General features: G+C 34.1%; 1 protein-coding gene across 2 annotated transcripts in view; it reads right to left on the reverse strand.

Annotated features, from left to right (window-relative positions):
• Positions 1-16,676, reverse strand: part of alpha-Man-IIa (alpha-mannosidase 2) — a 47,340-nt gene extending 30,664 nt beyond the window's left edge. For both annotated transcript variants that reach the window (XM_081972149.1, XM_081972148.1), the window contains exons 1-7: positions 16,215-16,676; positions 14,246-14,439; positions 13,822-14,190; positions 6,080-6,381; positions 3,962-4,148; positions 3,735-3,912; positions 3,493-3,677 (exon numbers count right to left, since the gene is read on the reverse strand). In XM_081972149.1, the coding sequence (XP_081828275.1) occupies positions 3,493-3,677; positions 3,735-3,912; positions 3,962-4,148; positions 6,080-6,381; positions 13,822-14,190; positions 14,246-14,439; positions 16,215-16,355 (1,556 nt within the window). In that variant the 5' untranslated portion in view covers positions 16,356-16,676. The remainder of the gene's footprint in view (positions 1-3,492; positions 3,678-3,734; positions 3,913-3,961; positions 4,149-6,079; positions 6,382-13,821; positions 14,191-14,245; positions 14,440-16,214) is intronic.
• Positions 16,677-19,427: the final 2,751 nt, after the last annotated feature.

Genomic DNA, 19,427 nt, shown 5'->3' on the forward strand with positions numbered 1-19,427 from the left:
GATTCAAAAGAAATTCCGCCCAGTTGTGGCATTTCTGGAAAATGTCGTTATTTATTATGCCTTCTTAATTGTTTTTACCATTTTGTTAATTATCTGTCTCGTTTTTCCAGAATTGCGACTTTTTACCATCCAATATAAAACGTAAAAAGCTGTAAAAGTATTAAAATACTGTAGTATTTTTTTAGAAAACAGGAAAAGATTGGGTATAAGTTTGTCATAAAATCTTTCAAAACATTAAGGGTTTTCATTTGTGGTTACTAAGTCAGTTTTTTTCTCTGTAGGGGTATTTGATGCTAAATAACTAACGCCAAGCTCAAATTATTGTTAATATGAAAAGATATGAAAAACAAATTATTGTTATTTATACTAAACTTCATAATACTTCAAACTTCTTTAAATCTTAATTTTAAATTACGTTTTTTTTTAATAAATTTTAAACTAGAATTCTTATAGAACTACCTATGAGTTTTTTTGCATCACCTAAAATAATATGAATCGAAGTTCAATTTTCTTCGAAAAAAGTTAATCAGACCGAAATTTTGATTTTTTACGGTCCTTAAAACTCAAAAAATAACCGAGATACAGAATGACAATTTTAGAAACATTGTTTTTTGAACACCCTGTATCAATCAATCATCAAAAGGTGAAAGAGCAGTTCCAGGCGAACAATTTGAGCTTTTTAAGGTGGTTGAAACCTCAAAAATGGCCGGGATACGGATTGTTTTTTAAGTTTTAATGCAATTGCCAAAAAAAGTAAAAAAAGGAGATTATCTCGAAAATGGTTAGAGTTATGGATATTTTGCAAAAGGTCAAAAATGTTTAAAATTACTTTCTGCTGGTTTACACCCACTTAGAACCGGATAAACGCGGTGGACAACTACTAACGGGCAGTCCTTTAGTTTCCAATTTAACGGTTTTTCTTTCTGTTTTTTGAACACCCTGTATATGTTCAATCTTGTGACGATTAGCATGAGGTTAAGGTGCAGTTCAAATCGAACATTTCAAGCTTTTTTGGTCGCTGAAACCTCAAAAATGGCCGAGATACCGAATTAAAAGTTAATTGTAAAAAGTGTTTTTTTCTAAAGGTTTTGTTAGCCAATAGCCAATTTGACAGCTGATTTTGCCACTTAATCAGGACTTACGTCACAACAACCCTAGTTAAGAAAGAGTACTTGCAGAGCCTTATTATTATTCGTATTTTATTTTAAAAACAACCTTCGGCAAACAAGAAACTCATGTGGCTTGCAAATTGTACAAATTTATTTCGAAAACGTTCAGTTTGCCAGTCTTATATCGGTATAGTTCCTTATTTAACGATTGACACCAAAAATGATGCTTAACCACTACAAGATTCAAAAGAAATTCCACCCAGTTGTGGCATTTCTGGAAAATGTCGTTATTTATTATGCCTACTTAATTGTTTTTACCATTTTGGTAATTATCTGTCTCGTTTTTCCAGAATTGCGACTTTTTGCCATCCAATATAAAACGTAAAAAGCTGTAAAAGCATTAAAAATAGTGTAGTATTTTTTTAGAAAACAGGAAAAGATTGGGTATAAGTTTGTCATAAAATCTTCTAAAACTTTCAAAACATTAAGGGTTTTCATTTGTGGTTACTAAGTCAGTTTTTTTTCTCTGTAGGGGTATTTGATGCTAAATAACTAACGCCAAGCTCAAATTATTGTTAATATGAAAAGATATGAAAGACAAATTATTGTTATTTATACTAAACTTCATAATACTTCTTTAAATCTTAATTTTAAATTACGTTTTTTTTTAATAAATTTTAAACTAGAATTCTTATAGAACTACCTATGAGTTTTTTTGCATCACCTAAAATAATATGAATCGAAGAGCCAGAGGGAATAACTCTGAAAGTTCATTTTTCTTCGAAAAAAGTTAATCAGACCAAAATTTTGATTTTTTACGGTCCCTAAAACTCAAAAAATAACCGAGATACAGGATGACAATTTTAGAAACATTGTTTTTTGAACACCCTGTATCAATCAATCATCAAAAAGTGAAAGAGCAGTTCCAGGCGAACAATTTGAGCTTTTTTAGGTGGTTGAAACCTCAAAAATGGCCGGGATACGGATTGTTTTTTAAGTTTTAATGCAATTGCCAAAAAAAGTAAAAAAAGGAGAATATCTCGAAAATGGTTAGAGTTATGGATATTTTGCAAAAGGTCAAAAATGTTTAAAATTACTTTCTGCTGGTTTACACCCACTTAGAACCGGATAAACGCGGTGGACAACTACTAACGGGCAGTCCTTTAGTTTCCAATTTAACGGTTTTTCTTTCTGTTTTTTGAACACCCTGTATATTTTCAATCTTGTGACGATTAGCATGAGGTTAAGGTGCAGTTCAAATCGAACATTTCAAGCTTTTTATGGTCGCTGAAACCTCAAAAATGGCCGAGATACAGAATTTTCAAAATTTTGATGCAATAAAAGTAAAAAAAATCGAATATCTCGGAAACTAGTAGAGTTACGGAAATATTGCAAGAGACCAAAAATGTTCAGAATGACTTTCACCGAACTTTTTTATTTATGTTTTTTTGAACACCCTGTGTATGTTCGTAATCGTGCTTGGACGGCTCAAAGTGAAAGAGCAGTTCAGGACGGACACTTTCAGCTTTATAGACTCGCTAAAACCCGAAAAATGACGAAGCTACAAAATTTTCATGGGATTTACAAAAAATCGAATATCTCGAAAACAGTTAAATTTACAGACATTTTGCAAGAAAGCAAAAATGTCCAGAATAACTTTCTGTACCCAGTGGACGAACAATTGGCAGAGCGTGAGTTTTGCTTTCACTCGGTTTATGCCCACTTAGAACTGGGTAAACGCGGATACAACTGGCAAACCGTTAGTTTCCAACTTAACTGTTTTTCTTTCCGTTTTTTGAACACCCTGTATATGCTCAATCGTGTTGCGATTAGCACTAGGTGAAAGAGCAGTTCAGGACGAACATTTTGCGCTTTCTACAGTCGTTGAAACCCCAAAAATGACGGAGATATAGAATTTTCCATTCCACCAAAAATATTTAAAATGCTGCTGCTAGTTGTCAGAAAACTCAACTGTATTACTCATGCATACATAAATAATACCTACTTTGTTATTTCAAACTGTATCAACAAATTTAATTGTTTATTGTCCCTAAATATACTAAATAATAGGAAATACTTTTTCGCGTTCCGGAGTTAAATTAAAAATCACTCAACAATTCAATTTGATCTTTTCTTGAAAAGCACTTTTTGAGGCATTAATAACGATATTCCTTCTGGCTCTACAATTTTTTAAAACATTTAGGTTAAGTCCACATGCGTAAATTACTGTTTGTAGGTAGTTCATGATTGGTCAAGGTGTCTTTTCTTGTCCAACCACAAATTAGACATTTACACAAATGCTTAGCATTAGATTTCCTGTCATTCTATTATACAAGGGAAATTCCATGAATAGGGTAGAAAAAAAACAGACTAATATACTTACCGAATATAACCTAATAATATTCTGTCCATACGTTTATAAAACGGTCTAGAGGTGTAATAACCACTAAAATAATGATCGTCTCTATCCGCATAAGTGAAGAAATCGCCAGAAAAACTAGGAAAATCGGGTTGACGTTTCTCTTTGCGAACCGCCTTGAAATAGTCTGTGAGCGTTCCAAATTGCGCCTAAAAACACTTTTTTGTAGCGATCTCACAGCCACAGCATAAAATCCCCTAACATACCTGAACATGCAAGTTTAAATTCTTGTTCATGTAATCGAACAATTTTTGATAATTGTTGTATTGCACGTCCCATTCCGTCGGGTGATCGTACCTGAAATCGTCACCTAAAGGCGCCAGTACCACGTTGGTTTTATAAAGTTTCGATTTTTTCCTGTATTGATCTAGCAGCAGTTCAGCTCTAAAATTTACAATTCAGTGTCGGTCACAAATTAGATAGAGCGCAGTACCTGGCTGCGACGTTTTCGTCGGTAATCGGTACCGGCGGTACTTTCCATGGACAATGAAGCCCGTGATGAGGCAAACGTTTAAAATCAAACTGACAACATATTTTCGGGTCAGGTCCGCACGTGTGCGGTATATCGTAGCTGTAAAACGGCATCAGGTGACAAAGTATGTCCGTTTCTCCTGAGTCATCTAACAAAAAATTAAGTTATTGTCAAAACTCCTTTCCTCTGTTACTTTTTAATTTAGGTGGGTAATTTAACTAAAATCATGACAGACAGAAAAATAGAAATCGTTTGATTGATCAGAACGTGAACATGGCTATGATTGGGCAAACCGTCACGATGCAAATCAATGATAATATCAAAAATAGGTATATTATTCAAAAATTACTGACTGAATAGTCTAAAAACTTGTTATCTACTACTAGGAATAGTCTTATAATTAGTTTTTTCAGACTGCAATCCATGGTTGAGTGTCTGAAACTGGATTTCAAGAACTAAAAACATTTTTGCCGCCAAAAATGGTCTCAAAGTTGACTTTTAAGGCTAGAACTGACATTACTAAGACTAAATAGACCAAAAGTCTATTTTCAGGACTTTAATTGGAGTACAACTCAATTTTTTGGACTGAAAGTCTAAAATCCAATTAAACAGCGGAAACAGTTCAATTCATTTCTAAAAATTAGTTCTCAAGACTAATATCGTAGCATTTAGTTCCAAAATGTTTTACTTTCATTACTGAAGAGTCTGAAACTTGACTTTTACTATTAGAAATACTCTTAAACTCGACTTTTCAGTCTTAAAGCACTAATAACAGTCTGAATTTCTTAAAAATGCTGCCATATTTTGCATCTATAATGTGTAGAAATCAATTTAATAGTGAGTAAGCTTGAAAAGATATTTTCAAGACTATGGAGAGCGTACAAACTGGCTTGTAGGCCTGATAAGTCAAAAACTTTGTAAAGATAGTCTTGAAACTCAATTTTTCCGGCTGAGAACAGCCTTAAAGCACTCAAAACAGTCTAGATTTTTAAGAAATGCTCGAATTTTTAGCTCTGAGATGTCTAGAAGTCAATTTAATAGTGACAAAGCTTGGAATGGCATTTTTAAAACTATGGAAAATGTAAAAATTGTTTATGAATTCAAAAACTTGTTGAAGATAGTCTTAAAACTCGATTTTCCAAGCTGGAAGCAGCACTAAAAATAGTCCAGAGCTCTAAGAAAATGAAAGGCAAAAGAAAAAGAACTTGAACAGTTAGTTTTCATGGATCTAATGTCAATATCCTGTATTTAAGACTATTTTCAAGACTAAAATAATGAAATTTGTATTCAAATGCAAATTTAAAGCTTTTGATGTCACTTTTCATTAGTTCAGAGTAGAAAAACTGTTCTGCTCCTATAAAATGTCCACTAGACACTTTATTCGTCTGCGTTCGTTTTGAACAACTACTGGACATCATAAAGGGGTGTCCTAGTAACACTCTCCAGTGCTCAAAGTGCAATCCCTCACCGTCCAGGTGTCCCAAAATTGTACATTTAAAAAGTGTATGATATTTTGTTTATGAAAAGGGTTCATCCCTTTATAATATCCAGTAGTGGTTCAGAACGAACGCGGACGATTAGAATGTCCAGGGACATTTACAAAAAGAGCATAACTCGGTTTGGTTGGAACGAAACGAAAGTTGTGGTGGTCGTTGGCAAACACTTTTACCATAATAACAGCAACAAAAAGTAAATTGGAGAGAAATTGGTTGATAACAAAATAGAGATCTTACAAAGTAGACTGAAAAATATTGGATTTAAAGCAGGAAATAATACTATTTTTACAGTTTTCCAGACCAATCAACTTGTTCGTGTTCAATTGGAACACAAGTTCTTACAATCAGTTCTGAAATTAATAGCGTTGTTAGACTAATGAGGATCATTTTGCTTCTGGTAAGTTTCGGTACCTAAATTGCTCATATTGGTTTGATTCTAAGACAAATTTGCCAACAAATTAACAAGCAATATCATTTCCCTATTTGGTTGCAAAAAAGCTTAATATTATTGACAAATAATCGTGATGGTGTGTTTGAAACTTCCTGTAAAACATTAAATAATTATAGAATGTTTTTGGTTTACCCCATAGCTGCCTCCACCGAAATTCTAGCTGCCGTTTTCGTGCAAACTCTTTTTTAATCGAGTAATGCACTCTTTGGATTAGCATGTTCTGCACACCGCTTCCTTTCAACAAAACTGGTTGCGTCATCCCCAACCCGAAAGGATCAATCGACCAGTGGCTTACTGGCGTGTAATTTAAATGTTTGTTCAACCACTGATGCCCTTCGGTTAACTGATGCAGTATCGAAATGTAGTGCGAATTGGCCTCGTCGTTCATCACCCAACCGCCAGTCACTATTTCAAGTTGATTTTTTTGGAGCAATCTGAAACAATACATTTCAACTCATGTTGCTCAAGTGCATGGAAATTGTATGGCGTTACAAACATTAAGTAAAAATTAGTTTGATAAAGAGCGTCACACTCATCTACTGAAAGCTTGGATAAAACAGGAACATTGCAGGATTATTGCCAAGATTTACTATAACCAAAAAGCGTTACAATGGAGGAAATCAAGATTAAGAAAGGCGTAAGACAAGGATGTATACTCTCACCAATCCTATTCACTCAGAATTATTATTTCACTCCTTATACTCAGAAGACATCATAAACTGAGCACTTTCAGAGCAAGATACAGTAAATGACATCCCATTAAACAACATAAGATATGCCGATGACACGGTTGTAATTGCAGAAACTGCAGATTCTAATTAACAGAATAGTAGAATGCACTATCACAAAAAATTGTGAGAAAATATAATTACCTGAAACTGTTATCAAAGAAAATAACGATAACTCTAAAGAAATCAGGATCCGAGCGGAAAATGCTAAGTTAAAAGTTCTGAGTACGAGATCTGAGCCTAAAGCTTAAAATTGGCCTTGTGAGATTGTTGTGTGTTGTTGGACACTGAAAACGATCGATACCAAGAGGATAAAAGCACTTGAAATGTGGATGTACCGTAGAATACTAAGAAACAGAGAGAGTGACAAATGTGGATGTTTGTGCAGAAAGAGAAAGACTTGGCACTTACTATTAAGAAAAGCAAACTACAATAGTTGGGACATATGTCATGAGGGAAGATAAATATCAGTTGCTGCATCTTATTATCCAGAAAAAAATATTGAGGAAAAAATCTATAGGAGAAAGGAATTCATGGTTGAAGACCTTGAGGGAATGGTACAAATGCAACAACTGCCAACTGTTTAGATCTGCAGTATCAAAAATACGCATAGCTTTGATGATAGCCAATCTTCGAAACGAAAACGGCACCTAAAGAAGTCCTCAGCCAGATTTGAACCAGTAACCTCTGTGTCTGGATCACTGACGATGTCAACAAAAAAATATAAATTCTCCTTTCTCTATCTAATATCTTGCACCAGCGTGCCTTGGTGAGAGAGAGCGTTGCACCGGAAAAGCAGAGATCACTGGTTCAAATCCGACAAAACACGGAGTTTTTATTAAATTTTTGATTCTAAACTGGCTCCATTGCTTTATGCCTGCTTTATACCTCTCAATTAACAATTAAACTAAACTTTCATTTAAACTAAAATTAATTTATCAAAGCTGAAAGTGAACTTACAAGCGAGTCCATTTATACTTTCAACTTACACTAAACTAAAATTAATTTTAAATTAAAGTTAAACCAACTTTATTAAAGTTCGGCTTAATTCGTTTAAATTCGTTGACTTTCGGAACTATCACTGTCATACTTGTCATCACTCATGATGTAAATTGCTGTCTTCTATTGCGATACGTAGTCTATTAGACTTGAATCGTCTGTTTCCATAATTGGATTTTTTACCGAAAAAGTGGCTTAAGAACAAATTTTTTAAATTATTTTAATAAAAATTTTCTTTATCCACAAAACACGCGTAATGACGATGACAATAGAAACGTCAACGTCAAACATCAACGTCGAACGTCCAGTAAGTCAAAACAGTCATTTATTTTTCTAATTATTAATTTGTAGTATAAACCTAAAAAAGATTTCTTAGTTTAAATATTAATTTTAGTGGAAATTTAAATTTTAATTTGATTCTTAAATGGGAGGTATAAAGCTGGCATTACGTTAATGATAAAAATGTGACGTGGACTGTCATTTGTCAAAATGTCCTATTTTAAGGGTGCCACGCCCTAAAAACTATCAAAACTGTTATAATTTCAAAGTCATCTCCGAAAACGGGTCAGTTAGAGCAAAATGGACGTCAGATTCGTGTTTCTCAGTTTGAAAATAGAAAAAAACGGTCACTTTGGTTGAGCAAAATCCAATATGGCCGCTGTTAGTATAGTACGCCGAAAAATGCCAAATTTGAGTGAAAGTTTCGTTCAGAGCTTTTTTTTTTTTTTTTTTTTGTTGTTGCTGTCTCAACCCAAGGATATTAAACAGTCAAGGATTGCTCGATCGGCCGATTTTGTTTCCCGGCGGCGAATGAATTCTGACGTCACAGTGGGCCTTCGGGTGCACAATACGCTAAATATTCGCCCGAGATGCTATGTACGAGATCATATTCGTGAATGATCGACTGCAATCGCGCATCGCGCAAAACAATCGCGCTAACGCGAGAGACCCATGGTGACGTAAAAATCGTCACCGGCCCGAGCCGATACCGGCAAGATTGCGCTTATGGGATTAAGCACTCCTTTACTGTTTACCGTCCTTGGTCTCAACCAACAATCGTCTAGGTGGGAGCCTGCGATTGCTGTCAAGACTAATTGGGACTACGAGCGGCTATCCTTCTAGGCTGGTTTTTCTTTCCTTGGAGACTGGGTTTCCAACGTAAAAGGCGCAGGAGGGGTAGCGACGTGGTGAAGTCGACCGTCAGGTTTCGTGGTTTGAGTTTTAGATTTAAAAGAAAGTTCTTTTAACTGAAAATTGATTCCCTTCGTTTCTTTTGTCGGTTTTAGGTAAAAAAACCGACTGGCATCCCTATTTGGATTAATTTTTTTTAATTTGATTTATTTTTATTTTTTACAATGTCGGATCTTTTGATCGATTTTGATACCGAGATTTCAAACCCTGATTCTCTCCCAAATCTGTCATATTATGGCCCAGCGGCAGTAGAACCCCTTCAGAGCGCTACAGGGCATTGCAAACCGGTCGCGGGTTGTTTAGAGCGTGGAGACGCCGGTTTGACAAATCGACGCGGCCGTTTTGACGATACAAATTTCGTGATTTTGATCAATTTTCATAATTTTGCTATTTTTCAGTTTATGGACAAAATTTCGGGATTTTGATCAATTTTCATAATTTTGCTATTTTTCAGTTTTTGGACAAAATTTCGGGATTTTGATCAATTTTCATAATTTTGGTCTTTTTTAGTTTTTGGACCAAATTATGAAAATTGATCAAAATCACGAAATTTGGTCCAAAAACTGAAAAATAGCAAAAATTATGAAAATTGATCAAAATCATGAAATTTGCTCCAAAAACTAAAAAATGGCAAAATTATGAAAATTCATCAAAAGGTTAGATTTGGGTTAGGTTTAGGTTAGGTTTGGGTTAGGTTTAGGTTAGGTTTGGGTTAGGTTTGGGTTAGGTTTGGGTTAGGTTTAGGTTAGGTTTGGGTTAGGTTTGGGTTAGGTTTAGGTTAGGTTTGGGTTAGGTTTAGGTTAGGTTTGGGTTAGGTTTGGGTTAGGTTTGGGTTAGGTTTGGGTTAGGTTTGGGTTAGGTTTGGGTTAGGTTTGGGTTAGGTTTGGGTTAGGTTTGGGTTAGGTTTGGGTTAGGTTTGGGTTAGGTTTGGGTTAGGTTTGGGTTAGGTTTGGGTTAGGTTTGGGTTAGGTTTGGGTTAGGTTTGGGTTAGGTTGGGTTAGGTTAGGTTAGGTTAGGTTAGGTTAGGTTAGGTAACTAACTAAACTTTTCCAAAAAATCGTCCATAACTTATTTGAAACATTCTGTATAGACACACATAGAAAGCCAGGGGGGCTATCACGTGACGTTTAACGAGCAGGACTAAGTTGTATCGTTTAGCCGCTAGATGTGGTCAAAATTGACTCTAGTTTTTCTTGAATATCTCAGAAACGCTTCAAGTTAGAGGTCTGACATTTTTACCACAAACGCACCTTTTTGGAAAACAAGGAAATTATGAATTTTGTAATTTTACTTTCAAAGATTTTGACTGTCTCTAGCGACGAAACCGTACAACTATTCAATCAACTTTATACGTCAATAAAAAGCTCATTTCACAAGCTACTTCCATTGACATATAAAAGCTTATACAAAGTGTAGCAAATAAGCTAGTTATTGACGATTGAACGAAAAAATGCACCAAAAAAAGTCATGAAAAATGAGTAAACTTTGACGTCCTCTAGTGGCCAAACCGTCCAACCTATTAACCTCAGTTGGGGTATTTTTAGAAAGCTCATTTCATTGGTTATCCATTGACGTATAAAACTTTACCAAAAATGGAGCAATTAAGCGATTAAACAAAAGGATGCAACAAGAAAGTGAATTGGTCAAATTTGACGCCCTCTAGCGGCCAAACCGTCTAACCTGTCAACCCAAATAGGGATATTTTTAGAAAGCTCATTTCATTGGCTATCCATTGACATATAAAAGGTTATACAAAGTGTTGTGTGTGACAATAAAGACAGTTTTGACTAAATTTGACAACTACTACTTTAACCTTCATTAATTCGGTTATTTTGACAGTTACACGGTGGTTCAATGTATCAATTTAAAAAGTGATTTTTTTTAAATGTGGCGTAATACAAACTTCTTTAATTTTGAACAGAAAACTAGACTTTCTGTCCTTTTTTAGAACTGATTTTTTGACCACACTGTATTATATATTTTGACTTTTTTCTGCACCCATTCCTAGAACAAACCTTGTCTTACATGACAAAACACAAAAACCAAGAAAACAACCTTTCCTGGTATGTATAAATTAAAAACGTCAAAGTTGACTCTAGTTTTTCTTGAATATCTCAAAAACGCTTGAAGTTAGAGGTCTGACATTTTTACCACAAACGCACCTTTTTGGATGTCTGGTTCACGAAAAACAAAGCTTTTTAAATCACCAGAAAAAAACGCTCAAGCCGGCAACCATAAAATATCAAAGAAAATTTTAAGAACTATTCTAAGACAGAAGTGAGTTTCAATATGAGATCACAGTTAATGTCGTCACTGCCACTTCTCCTGGAACAGAGAGTACAGAAAATCATTATCTTGTGATGTATGTCGTGGGAATTCGCGTCCTTCCTACAATTACTGCTTAACACTGTTTGATTAGTCAAGTACCTTCCCAATATTATTCAAACAATAAAAAGGAATTTGATTGGTTACTTTAAGAACTTTTAGTCTATATTACATAAGTTTATTTACTTTTAACTAGAAAAAATCAGTAAGTATAAAAGATTATATTTAACAATAACAATTTAAGTTATTATTTTCTGCCTGTTCAGTTATTTACTTTAGATTGGACACTTTCTTTTATCATAAGTGCTTTACCAACTAACATTTTTTTAGTTTGACGTGATTAAACTTTTAAAATAGCCTATAGCGGCCAATGTTCATGCAATGTTGATAGGATAATTACTTTGGATTAATTTATATGGTTAATCTGATAAAACTGACACTAAAGTGCATATTGATAGTTTATACTCAGTTATCCTGTAATTGCACCAACTAACAATCCATAAAACCAAAAATCTTATATCTGTGAATTAGTTTATGGTTTTGTATTAGACTTTGAAATTAAGGACCCCCAAATCCCCGAATTTCACGCCATTAGTCTTTTTTCTTTGGAGTTAGAGAGACACTCGCAGATTAATTAAAAGAGAGAAAACCATTCAAATGTGGGAAAATAAATGAAGAAGTCACAATTAAGGTGCAATGAGAGTTTGTTGCCAGATTAGAGTTATTTCCAAGCAAAAGAGGAGTGTAATTTGGAACCCTTAATTAGTTATTAAGTGTTCCAAATTACATTAGTTTTTTCATTTAATTATTTACTTTATAAAGTAAAAGTAAACTGACAAAGAGCAAATTATTTCAACTGTGAGTGTTAGTAGACCATAAAAGTGTGTTATATTTTTGAAATCAACATCTTTTCACGCATTGGATCAATGATTTGATCTAATTTTTCCTTTCAGGTTCATCCTGTAACTGTATAAGTGAAAAGTGCCCTTTAAAAAGTAATGAATTTATTCCATACTTTATATACACACTGTAATCACTGTACCTAATAATAAGTTGACATTGGCTTTAGCCGTTTTTGAATTATTGGCATTTAAAGATAACAACTCGTAAAACTTCAAATTGACAGCATAAACGTCAAATAACTACAAAGTTACCACACTTAATGTACTATCAAACAAACTGTAGGAATTAGTAGGCACTACTTGGGAATTGGCAACATTACTAAATAGTAAGAATAAGTAGGCATTACTGGGCATTAAATTAGTATTATCTAGTTATATCTACCATTGAAATATAAACGTAAATAAAATAAATGAAATTTGGTAATTTCAATAAAATCTGTTGTGGAAAACAAGGAAATTATGAATTTTGTAATTTTACTTTCAAAGATTTTGACTGTCTCTAGCGACGAAACCGTACAACTATTCAATCAACTTTATACGTCATTAAAAAGCTCATTTCACTAGCTATCCATTGACATATAAAAGCTTATACAAAGTGTAGCAAAGAAGCTAGTTATTGACGATTGAACGAAAAAAGTCATGAAAAAATGAGTCAACTTTGACGTCCTCTAGTAGCCAAACCGTCCAACCTATTAACCTCAGTTGGGGTATTTTTAGAAAGCTCATTTCATTGGTTATCCATTGACGTATAAAACTTTACCAAAAATGGAGCAATTAAGCGAGTTTTTGAGGATTAAACAAAAGGATGCAACAAGAAAGTGATAAAAAAAATTGGTCAAATTTGACGCCCTCTAGCGGCCAAACCGTCTAACCTGTCAACCCAAATAGGGATATTTTTAGAAAGCTCATTTCATTGGCTATCCATTGACATATAGAAGTCTATACAAAGTGTTGTGTGTGACAATAAAGACAGTTTTGACTAAATTTGACAACTACTACCTTAACCTTCATTAATTCGGTTATTTTGACAGTTACAGGGTGGTTCAATGTATCAATTTAAAAAGTGATTTTTTTTAAGTGTGGCGTATTACAAACTTCTTTAATTTATTAGACTTTCTGTCCTTTTTTAGAACTGATTTTTTGACCACACTGTATTATATATTTTGACGTTTTTCTGCACCCATTCCTAGAACAAACCTTGTCTTACCTGACAAAACACAAAAACCAAGAAAACAACCTTTCCTGGTATGTATAAATTAAAAACGTTTTGTAGACCGAAAATATCAAATATCACATAAAATGGTAAATATCTCATAAACGGATACAGATAGGTATATGACATTAATACACGAAATATGTCTAGAATTTGACGTAGAATACAAAAATGAAAAAATATACAGGGTATTCCATTCCAGTTAATTCGTTGCACGCATATTTTCTTATTTTTACTTTTTTTCAATTAAAACAAGTTTTTTAGACTGTCCAGTTGTGATAATTTAGGAAGTTAGTGGGTATTGTTAGGCTAGGTTAGGTTAGGTTAATTATTAGGAATTATTGGGCATTACAAGAAATTAGTGGGCTTTACTGGCATATTAGGAATTAGTGTACAAAATTTTACTCAGCGGTTTACCCCTCAGTCTACCCGAAACTAAATACATCTTACATCCATACAGACACTATTAACAAAAAAGGTTACCAAATCAATAAATCATATTTTAAACTTACTTACGTTTTTACCGCTTTTCGGTTCTCCTCATCCAAATCATCCCACCACATAGAAAAGTATGAGATCTCAGCCCAAATAAACTTTCTGCGAGGATCTTCCGGTAATTTTTGCAACATGTTATTCAAAATATGTTTGGTTTGAGTGGTGTAATACTCGTCCAGAGTTCGAATCCACCCCGGATCGTTGTGTGAGTGAGGCATTACAAACACTTTTAACTTGTTCTGTTTGTTCCAGTCTTTTTCGTCCACTTCTATTCTCCAACCTTGTTTCCAAACGCCACCGTCTGGATTGTCAAATGTTAAGATTTTATACACGTCCAACATTTGGATATCGGTCTTTGGCTTGTAGTTGATTTGGAAAGGACACGTAGAACTAAAAAATGTACCCATTTTTAGGGTTGCTAGTTGCTATTGGTTAGAATAGGTACCTAAAAATAATTTCGGAAATCTCACGTAAAGGTTCATCAGCCGGAGCAGCTGTAATAAGACGTTTCTGCACCGAATTTGTACTAGAACTAAGCATGTTCTGCATTGCGGCTTGAATTTCCGCAACTGCATTGTGGTGCTTGCTAAGATCATCTTCAAGTTGCTTTATTCTATCCTCAAAATGTAACCACTGATTCTGAAAGTTAGTAGTTGAAAGCACAAATTACTTCAGTAAACTTTTTACAATTAATCAAAACAAATACGTTCATATTGCCTAAGCCATGCATTGCAAAATCCATAAAACTACTTCAAATACAGGATTTCAAAAAGTGGTGATGATTGATTGATTTTCAGTTTTAGTAGTGCACAAAACTGATGGATTGCCCCGCCTAGAAAATCACTTCAAATCTCCTAATATTTGTTCATAATTACTTGGCTATCTTCAGAAATTTTACTGTTTTTTCCAGATTACATTGTGGAAAAATCACTACAAACAGAAATGTTGCAATCAAGAAAAACAGTAATCAGAACTGTAGAGTCAGGAGTAGGGCATTAAATTTATTTATCTCATAAGATTAAGAAACCGCAATTAAGGGGGTGTAGATTGATTATTTTTTTAGATTGGTTTGATCACATAAATAGGTATTTTGCTAGATAGCACCCAATTTGTTATCTAGGCATTCAAGTACACTTAGAATATTGCACTTTGCTAACTTTGAATCTATTATGAAGTATGCAATTAAGTTTTGGGGTAGAAATTCTTCAATACAGACAGTTAAATAAACGTTGAAAATAAAATACAGAGACTAATGTAGTCGAAATTTTAAGTACAAATTTGTACCAAGATAATGTGAAAATTGACTATTTGGTAAATGTAAATTTCAACAAATTATCTACTTTTCAAGTCATTCTTCAAGTTTAACATGTCAAAACATGGAAAATGCCTTGTTAATCAAGTTTTCAAGTCAATTCTCTATTTGGTCAAATTATACAGTCATTTTTCATATCTGAAAAGTAAAAACCATCAAATTAGCAACTTTTTAAGTTATATGTAAAGTTTCAAATGTCAGAACATAAAAAATGCCTTGTTCAAGTTTTCAAGGCAATTTTCCAGTTTCAAACAAGAAAAATCTGAAAATTCTCTATTTGGTCAAATTAGTAAGTCAATTTTCATATCTAAAATGTGATTTCCTAGGTGGTTTTAATCAAATTTAAAGTTATAAATATCAAACCAGGAATAATGCCTTGTTGTTCATGTTTTCAAGTAAATTTCCAGCTTGAAATTCTCTATTTGTCAAATAAGTCAATTTTCAGGTCTGAAACCTCAATTTGATTATGTTTTGCTATAATTGAATGCCTTTAATAATAGTTTTAGAAAAAAATAAGAAATACAATTTATGCCTAGTTGGGATAAAAAATCATTCAATCTTAATTACATATTTCAAAAGTATCAATTTTGCAAAACAGTAACCCAACACTAACCTAATTTTGAACAAAGAATAAGATGAGCTATCCAATTTTTGACCACCCTGTATCATATATTATTTAATTTCAACATTTTTAGGTTTAACTCACTTTGAGAACAAACCTTGTTTAACACAACAGACAAAACACAAAAACTGTTTTCTGATATGTGTAAATTCGAATTGTTTTGGGGTGACTAAAAATGTCAAATTTCAAAATGGTAAATATTTCAGAAAAAGATACAGATGACAAAAAATTTGAAGAATTGTATCTGTATAATTCCAAAACATACAGGATGTCCCATTTAAAAATTAAAATATAGCTTGAATTTAATTTATCATAATTCCCAAATTTCTATCAATATTTTATCCTAATACTAAACTGTTTGGGTGTCTAACACTGTTACTACATAGTTTATCTTGATGCTATTTCTAGTTAATAATGTATATTGTAAAATTTGAAACAAAACTGTTATTATTATTGTTGTTAATACAATAAGGTACTTACATCTTTGTAGTCCTCTCGAATAGTGTCTTTCTGCCTTGCAAATGTTAGATCCTTGGCAGAATAAATAGTACAAATAATTAAAATGGATATAAGCACACCAAAAATAAACACAGCCCTTTTTAATTTCATTTTTACAAACATTTAGGTAGTATCTCAATTAATCTTTGAGCCTTTTAGCTCTAGTTTACTAACTCCTCTTAAAACCCCGGCATATTTGTATTAACTGAACCGATATAGCATTTCACCACTTAATTAAGCTATCAAGTTCATTGTAAATTCGACTTGAACTAGAAAATCTAATCAGTGTTTTTGTATTTTCAGATATTGGGCTGCTTTTTTTGTGTGGATTTTCTGTTTATTTTGGATTTTGGAGTTTGACATTGACTGACGTAAGGGATTGACGGTTATCAGCTGGACGTTTTGACAACGGCCGCCGACCGTTCAGTGACCATTGAGCAGTACAACAAAAATGGAATGGAAACGCACGACGAAGTGAACGAAGCCAAAAAATAAAATATTGCAAACGTTTACACTGTTAAAACCTAAAAATTAAAAGCAATTTCTATACTAACTAAAGCACTATTTGTATGTTTTAGTGGTAACCCGCAAAAAGATTATACAGTGTGTCTCAAATTCGTTATACATGTATTGGGTAACCGTAAGAGCTACAGAGTCGGTTAAATGGAGAAAGTTTTAAAGAATTTTATGTGAAACTTACTTCCAGTTTCCAAATTAAATTATCTTTTTTCCGAAAAATTGGGAAAACGTCAGAGTGCATTTTAAACAATTGCTTACAGCTTCTTAACAAAGTCAAAGTTTCTCCATTTAACCGACTCTGTAGCTCTTACGCTTACCGAGATCCCAATGTAGAACCAATTTGAGATACACTGTATATATACAAGTAGTACTTATAGTTTCAGCAGTTCAAAATTGAACTGAATACTAAGAAAAGTAATAAAGAATCACATTTTTACGAAAAATGTTGTCAAAAAGCTAGTTGTAGAGAAAAACGCAAGTTTATAAGTTATCCCTCTTTCTTTTGGTTGTTTCGGATTTTTGCAATGCAAGTTGAATAGAAAATGGTTCAATTGAACACAAGAGAACGAGTGTAATATTGCTCTTGATACAGATATGGAAACAGAAAACGTTTACTTCTCCAAACACGAGAAATACTCACAAACTCACATCTCTAACTATACTTTACACATTATTCTTATCCCTAATTCCTTCTAATTACACGCGTGATACCCTGTATACATTTAAAACTCCAGAATAAAAATCTTCATGAGAAAAATAACCATAAACCATAAAAAATACTATAAAATGCTGGTCTTTATCTCTTTCCGTTTAGTGTAGGAATGATCGTGGAAGAGAAAACGAAACAAAGGTAGATTGTAGCTGTCCCGGTGACAATGCACTGCGGTCTTGAGGCCTATTGTGTCCCCAGTTAGTATGATCTGGGATGAGACTAGTCTTTTATCACAGTTCCTCATGCAGCTTCAAGGACTTAATAAAGACCAGCAGCTGAGTCGATTTTCATTGATTCCCATCATTAATGATGCTGCTACCAAACAAATCACATTCACAAAACAAGTGTTCTGGAGTCTCTTCCCCATCCCCATAGAATCTGCAGTCTCCGTGTTTTCTTAGGACTATCCGCTTTAGGCGGCCTCTCAAGCGAGGAGGCCGATCCTATCCTCTTGAGAGAAAAGTTGACAGAATGTGACAATATGTTATAACACTGATAGAGCCATGTACTATTCTGTGGAAAGGGAGTATGACTTTTTCGCCGAGAACCAGCCTCCTGTGAGAGGAAACCTGTATGGAGAAGCAAGAGTCTGATCCACGCTGCTATGTTAAACGCTCTGGACACTGTTAGTCCTGTTCTTATTCTGTTGGTAGACTCTCTTAATTAAAAATTTCACATGTTATTTGGAAACACCCATTTCACCCAGAAGTCACCATCAACTGCCTTTCTTGTGTTTCAGTGTTGTTATAGCTGTTTCTACTTCTGGTTTTAAGATCCCGGGTTCTCTAAGTTCTCTTTCTTGTAGTGCTGCTTGTTCTTCCTTTGTTTTTTATTACTAAGGAAGATTTTTTAAAAAACTGTTAATTTGTAACTCCAACGAAACTAGTTAATTTAAAAACCTTAAATTACGTTATCCATTTAACTCCATGTTAAAGGCAAATCCTAAAACAACTACTTAAGGAACTATATATTGGTCTTAGGCCTACCATACACGTTCAGTTTGGTCTCAAATGTCTGGACTGTACATTGAGGCGGATCGTCCGAGACACCTGCTTTCCCCCATCCATCATATTTTCAACTCTCGCACATCTGGCGTCCACGGTTTCTGTCACCCTTTTAGTTATTTTTTGCTTATGAGTCCTTCAGTGCTTTTGCTAATGCCAAGCAAGTCTCTGGTATAATTTGTTCCAAAGATTGAGGGAAAATTCTAGTTGTAAACCAGTAGCCAAGTATTGCAATGTTAACTTTTCGTGAGGCGTTATAGATTGCCTCATAACAGTGTCTTGCTTGGCAAATAAGGTGTAACTAATCTTAATAACTCCAGGTAAATTGGTTCGTCCATTCGAAAATAGTTCTTCCAATCTCTTGGATAACACTGAAGTTCGGTTAGTAAATTAAGCCATTATTCAAGCCATGGCTTCGCCCAAATGCTTCTCTTGCGCTTTTTCCTATTCGCTAGAACACACATTCTCACTGCCATTGCCTCAACATCCTCACCATGTCGAGCACAAAACGTACACTTTCGAACAGAGCTACCGCGTGACTGATACTGTTGTAGTGTTTTTTATGTCATTTGATAGGAAATTTAATGAGGATTCCAAAAATGTGCTTAAAACAGTCATTTTCTCACTTCAACTGGGCTTTACGGGCGATTTTCTTTTTGACTGCCGAACTGCGTTTCTGTTTTGTGACACGTGTGGGGGGAGAACACGACTCCGGCCATACTGTGGAGTTCTGGCCTCAAGAGTACTCAAGACCAAGCCATGAGGCCGGTACGGAATGTGTATGGTAGGCCTTACAGAAAATACATCAAATCTAGAAAGTTCGAGAAACAAAAATATCATATGTTCGGTTTTTGGGAGTTGTATCTGTACTGGAAACTTCACAGTTTAGCCGACGTTTTGCAAAATATATTCTTGCTTCCTGGACTGGACTGAGAGGACAGAGTTGAGTACAGAAAGTAG

Source organism: Ips typographus, linkage group LG2, assembly GCF_016097725.1.
Source record: "Ips typographus isolate SLU linkage group LG2, UJ_Ityp_2.0, whole genome shotgun sequence".
Taxonomy (NCBI): Eukaryota; Metazoa; Arthropoda; class Insecta; order Coleoptera; family Curculionidae; genus Ips; species Ips typographus.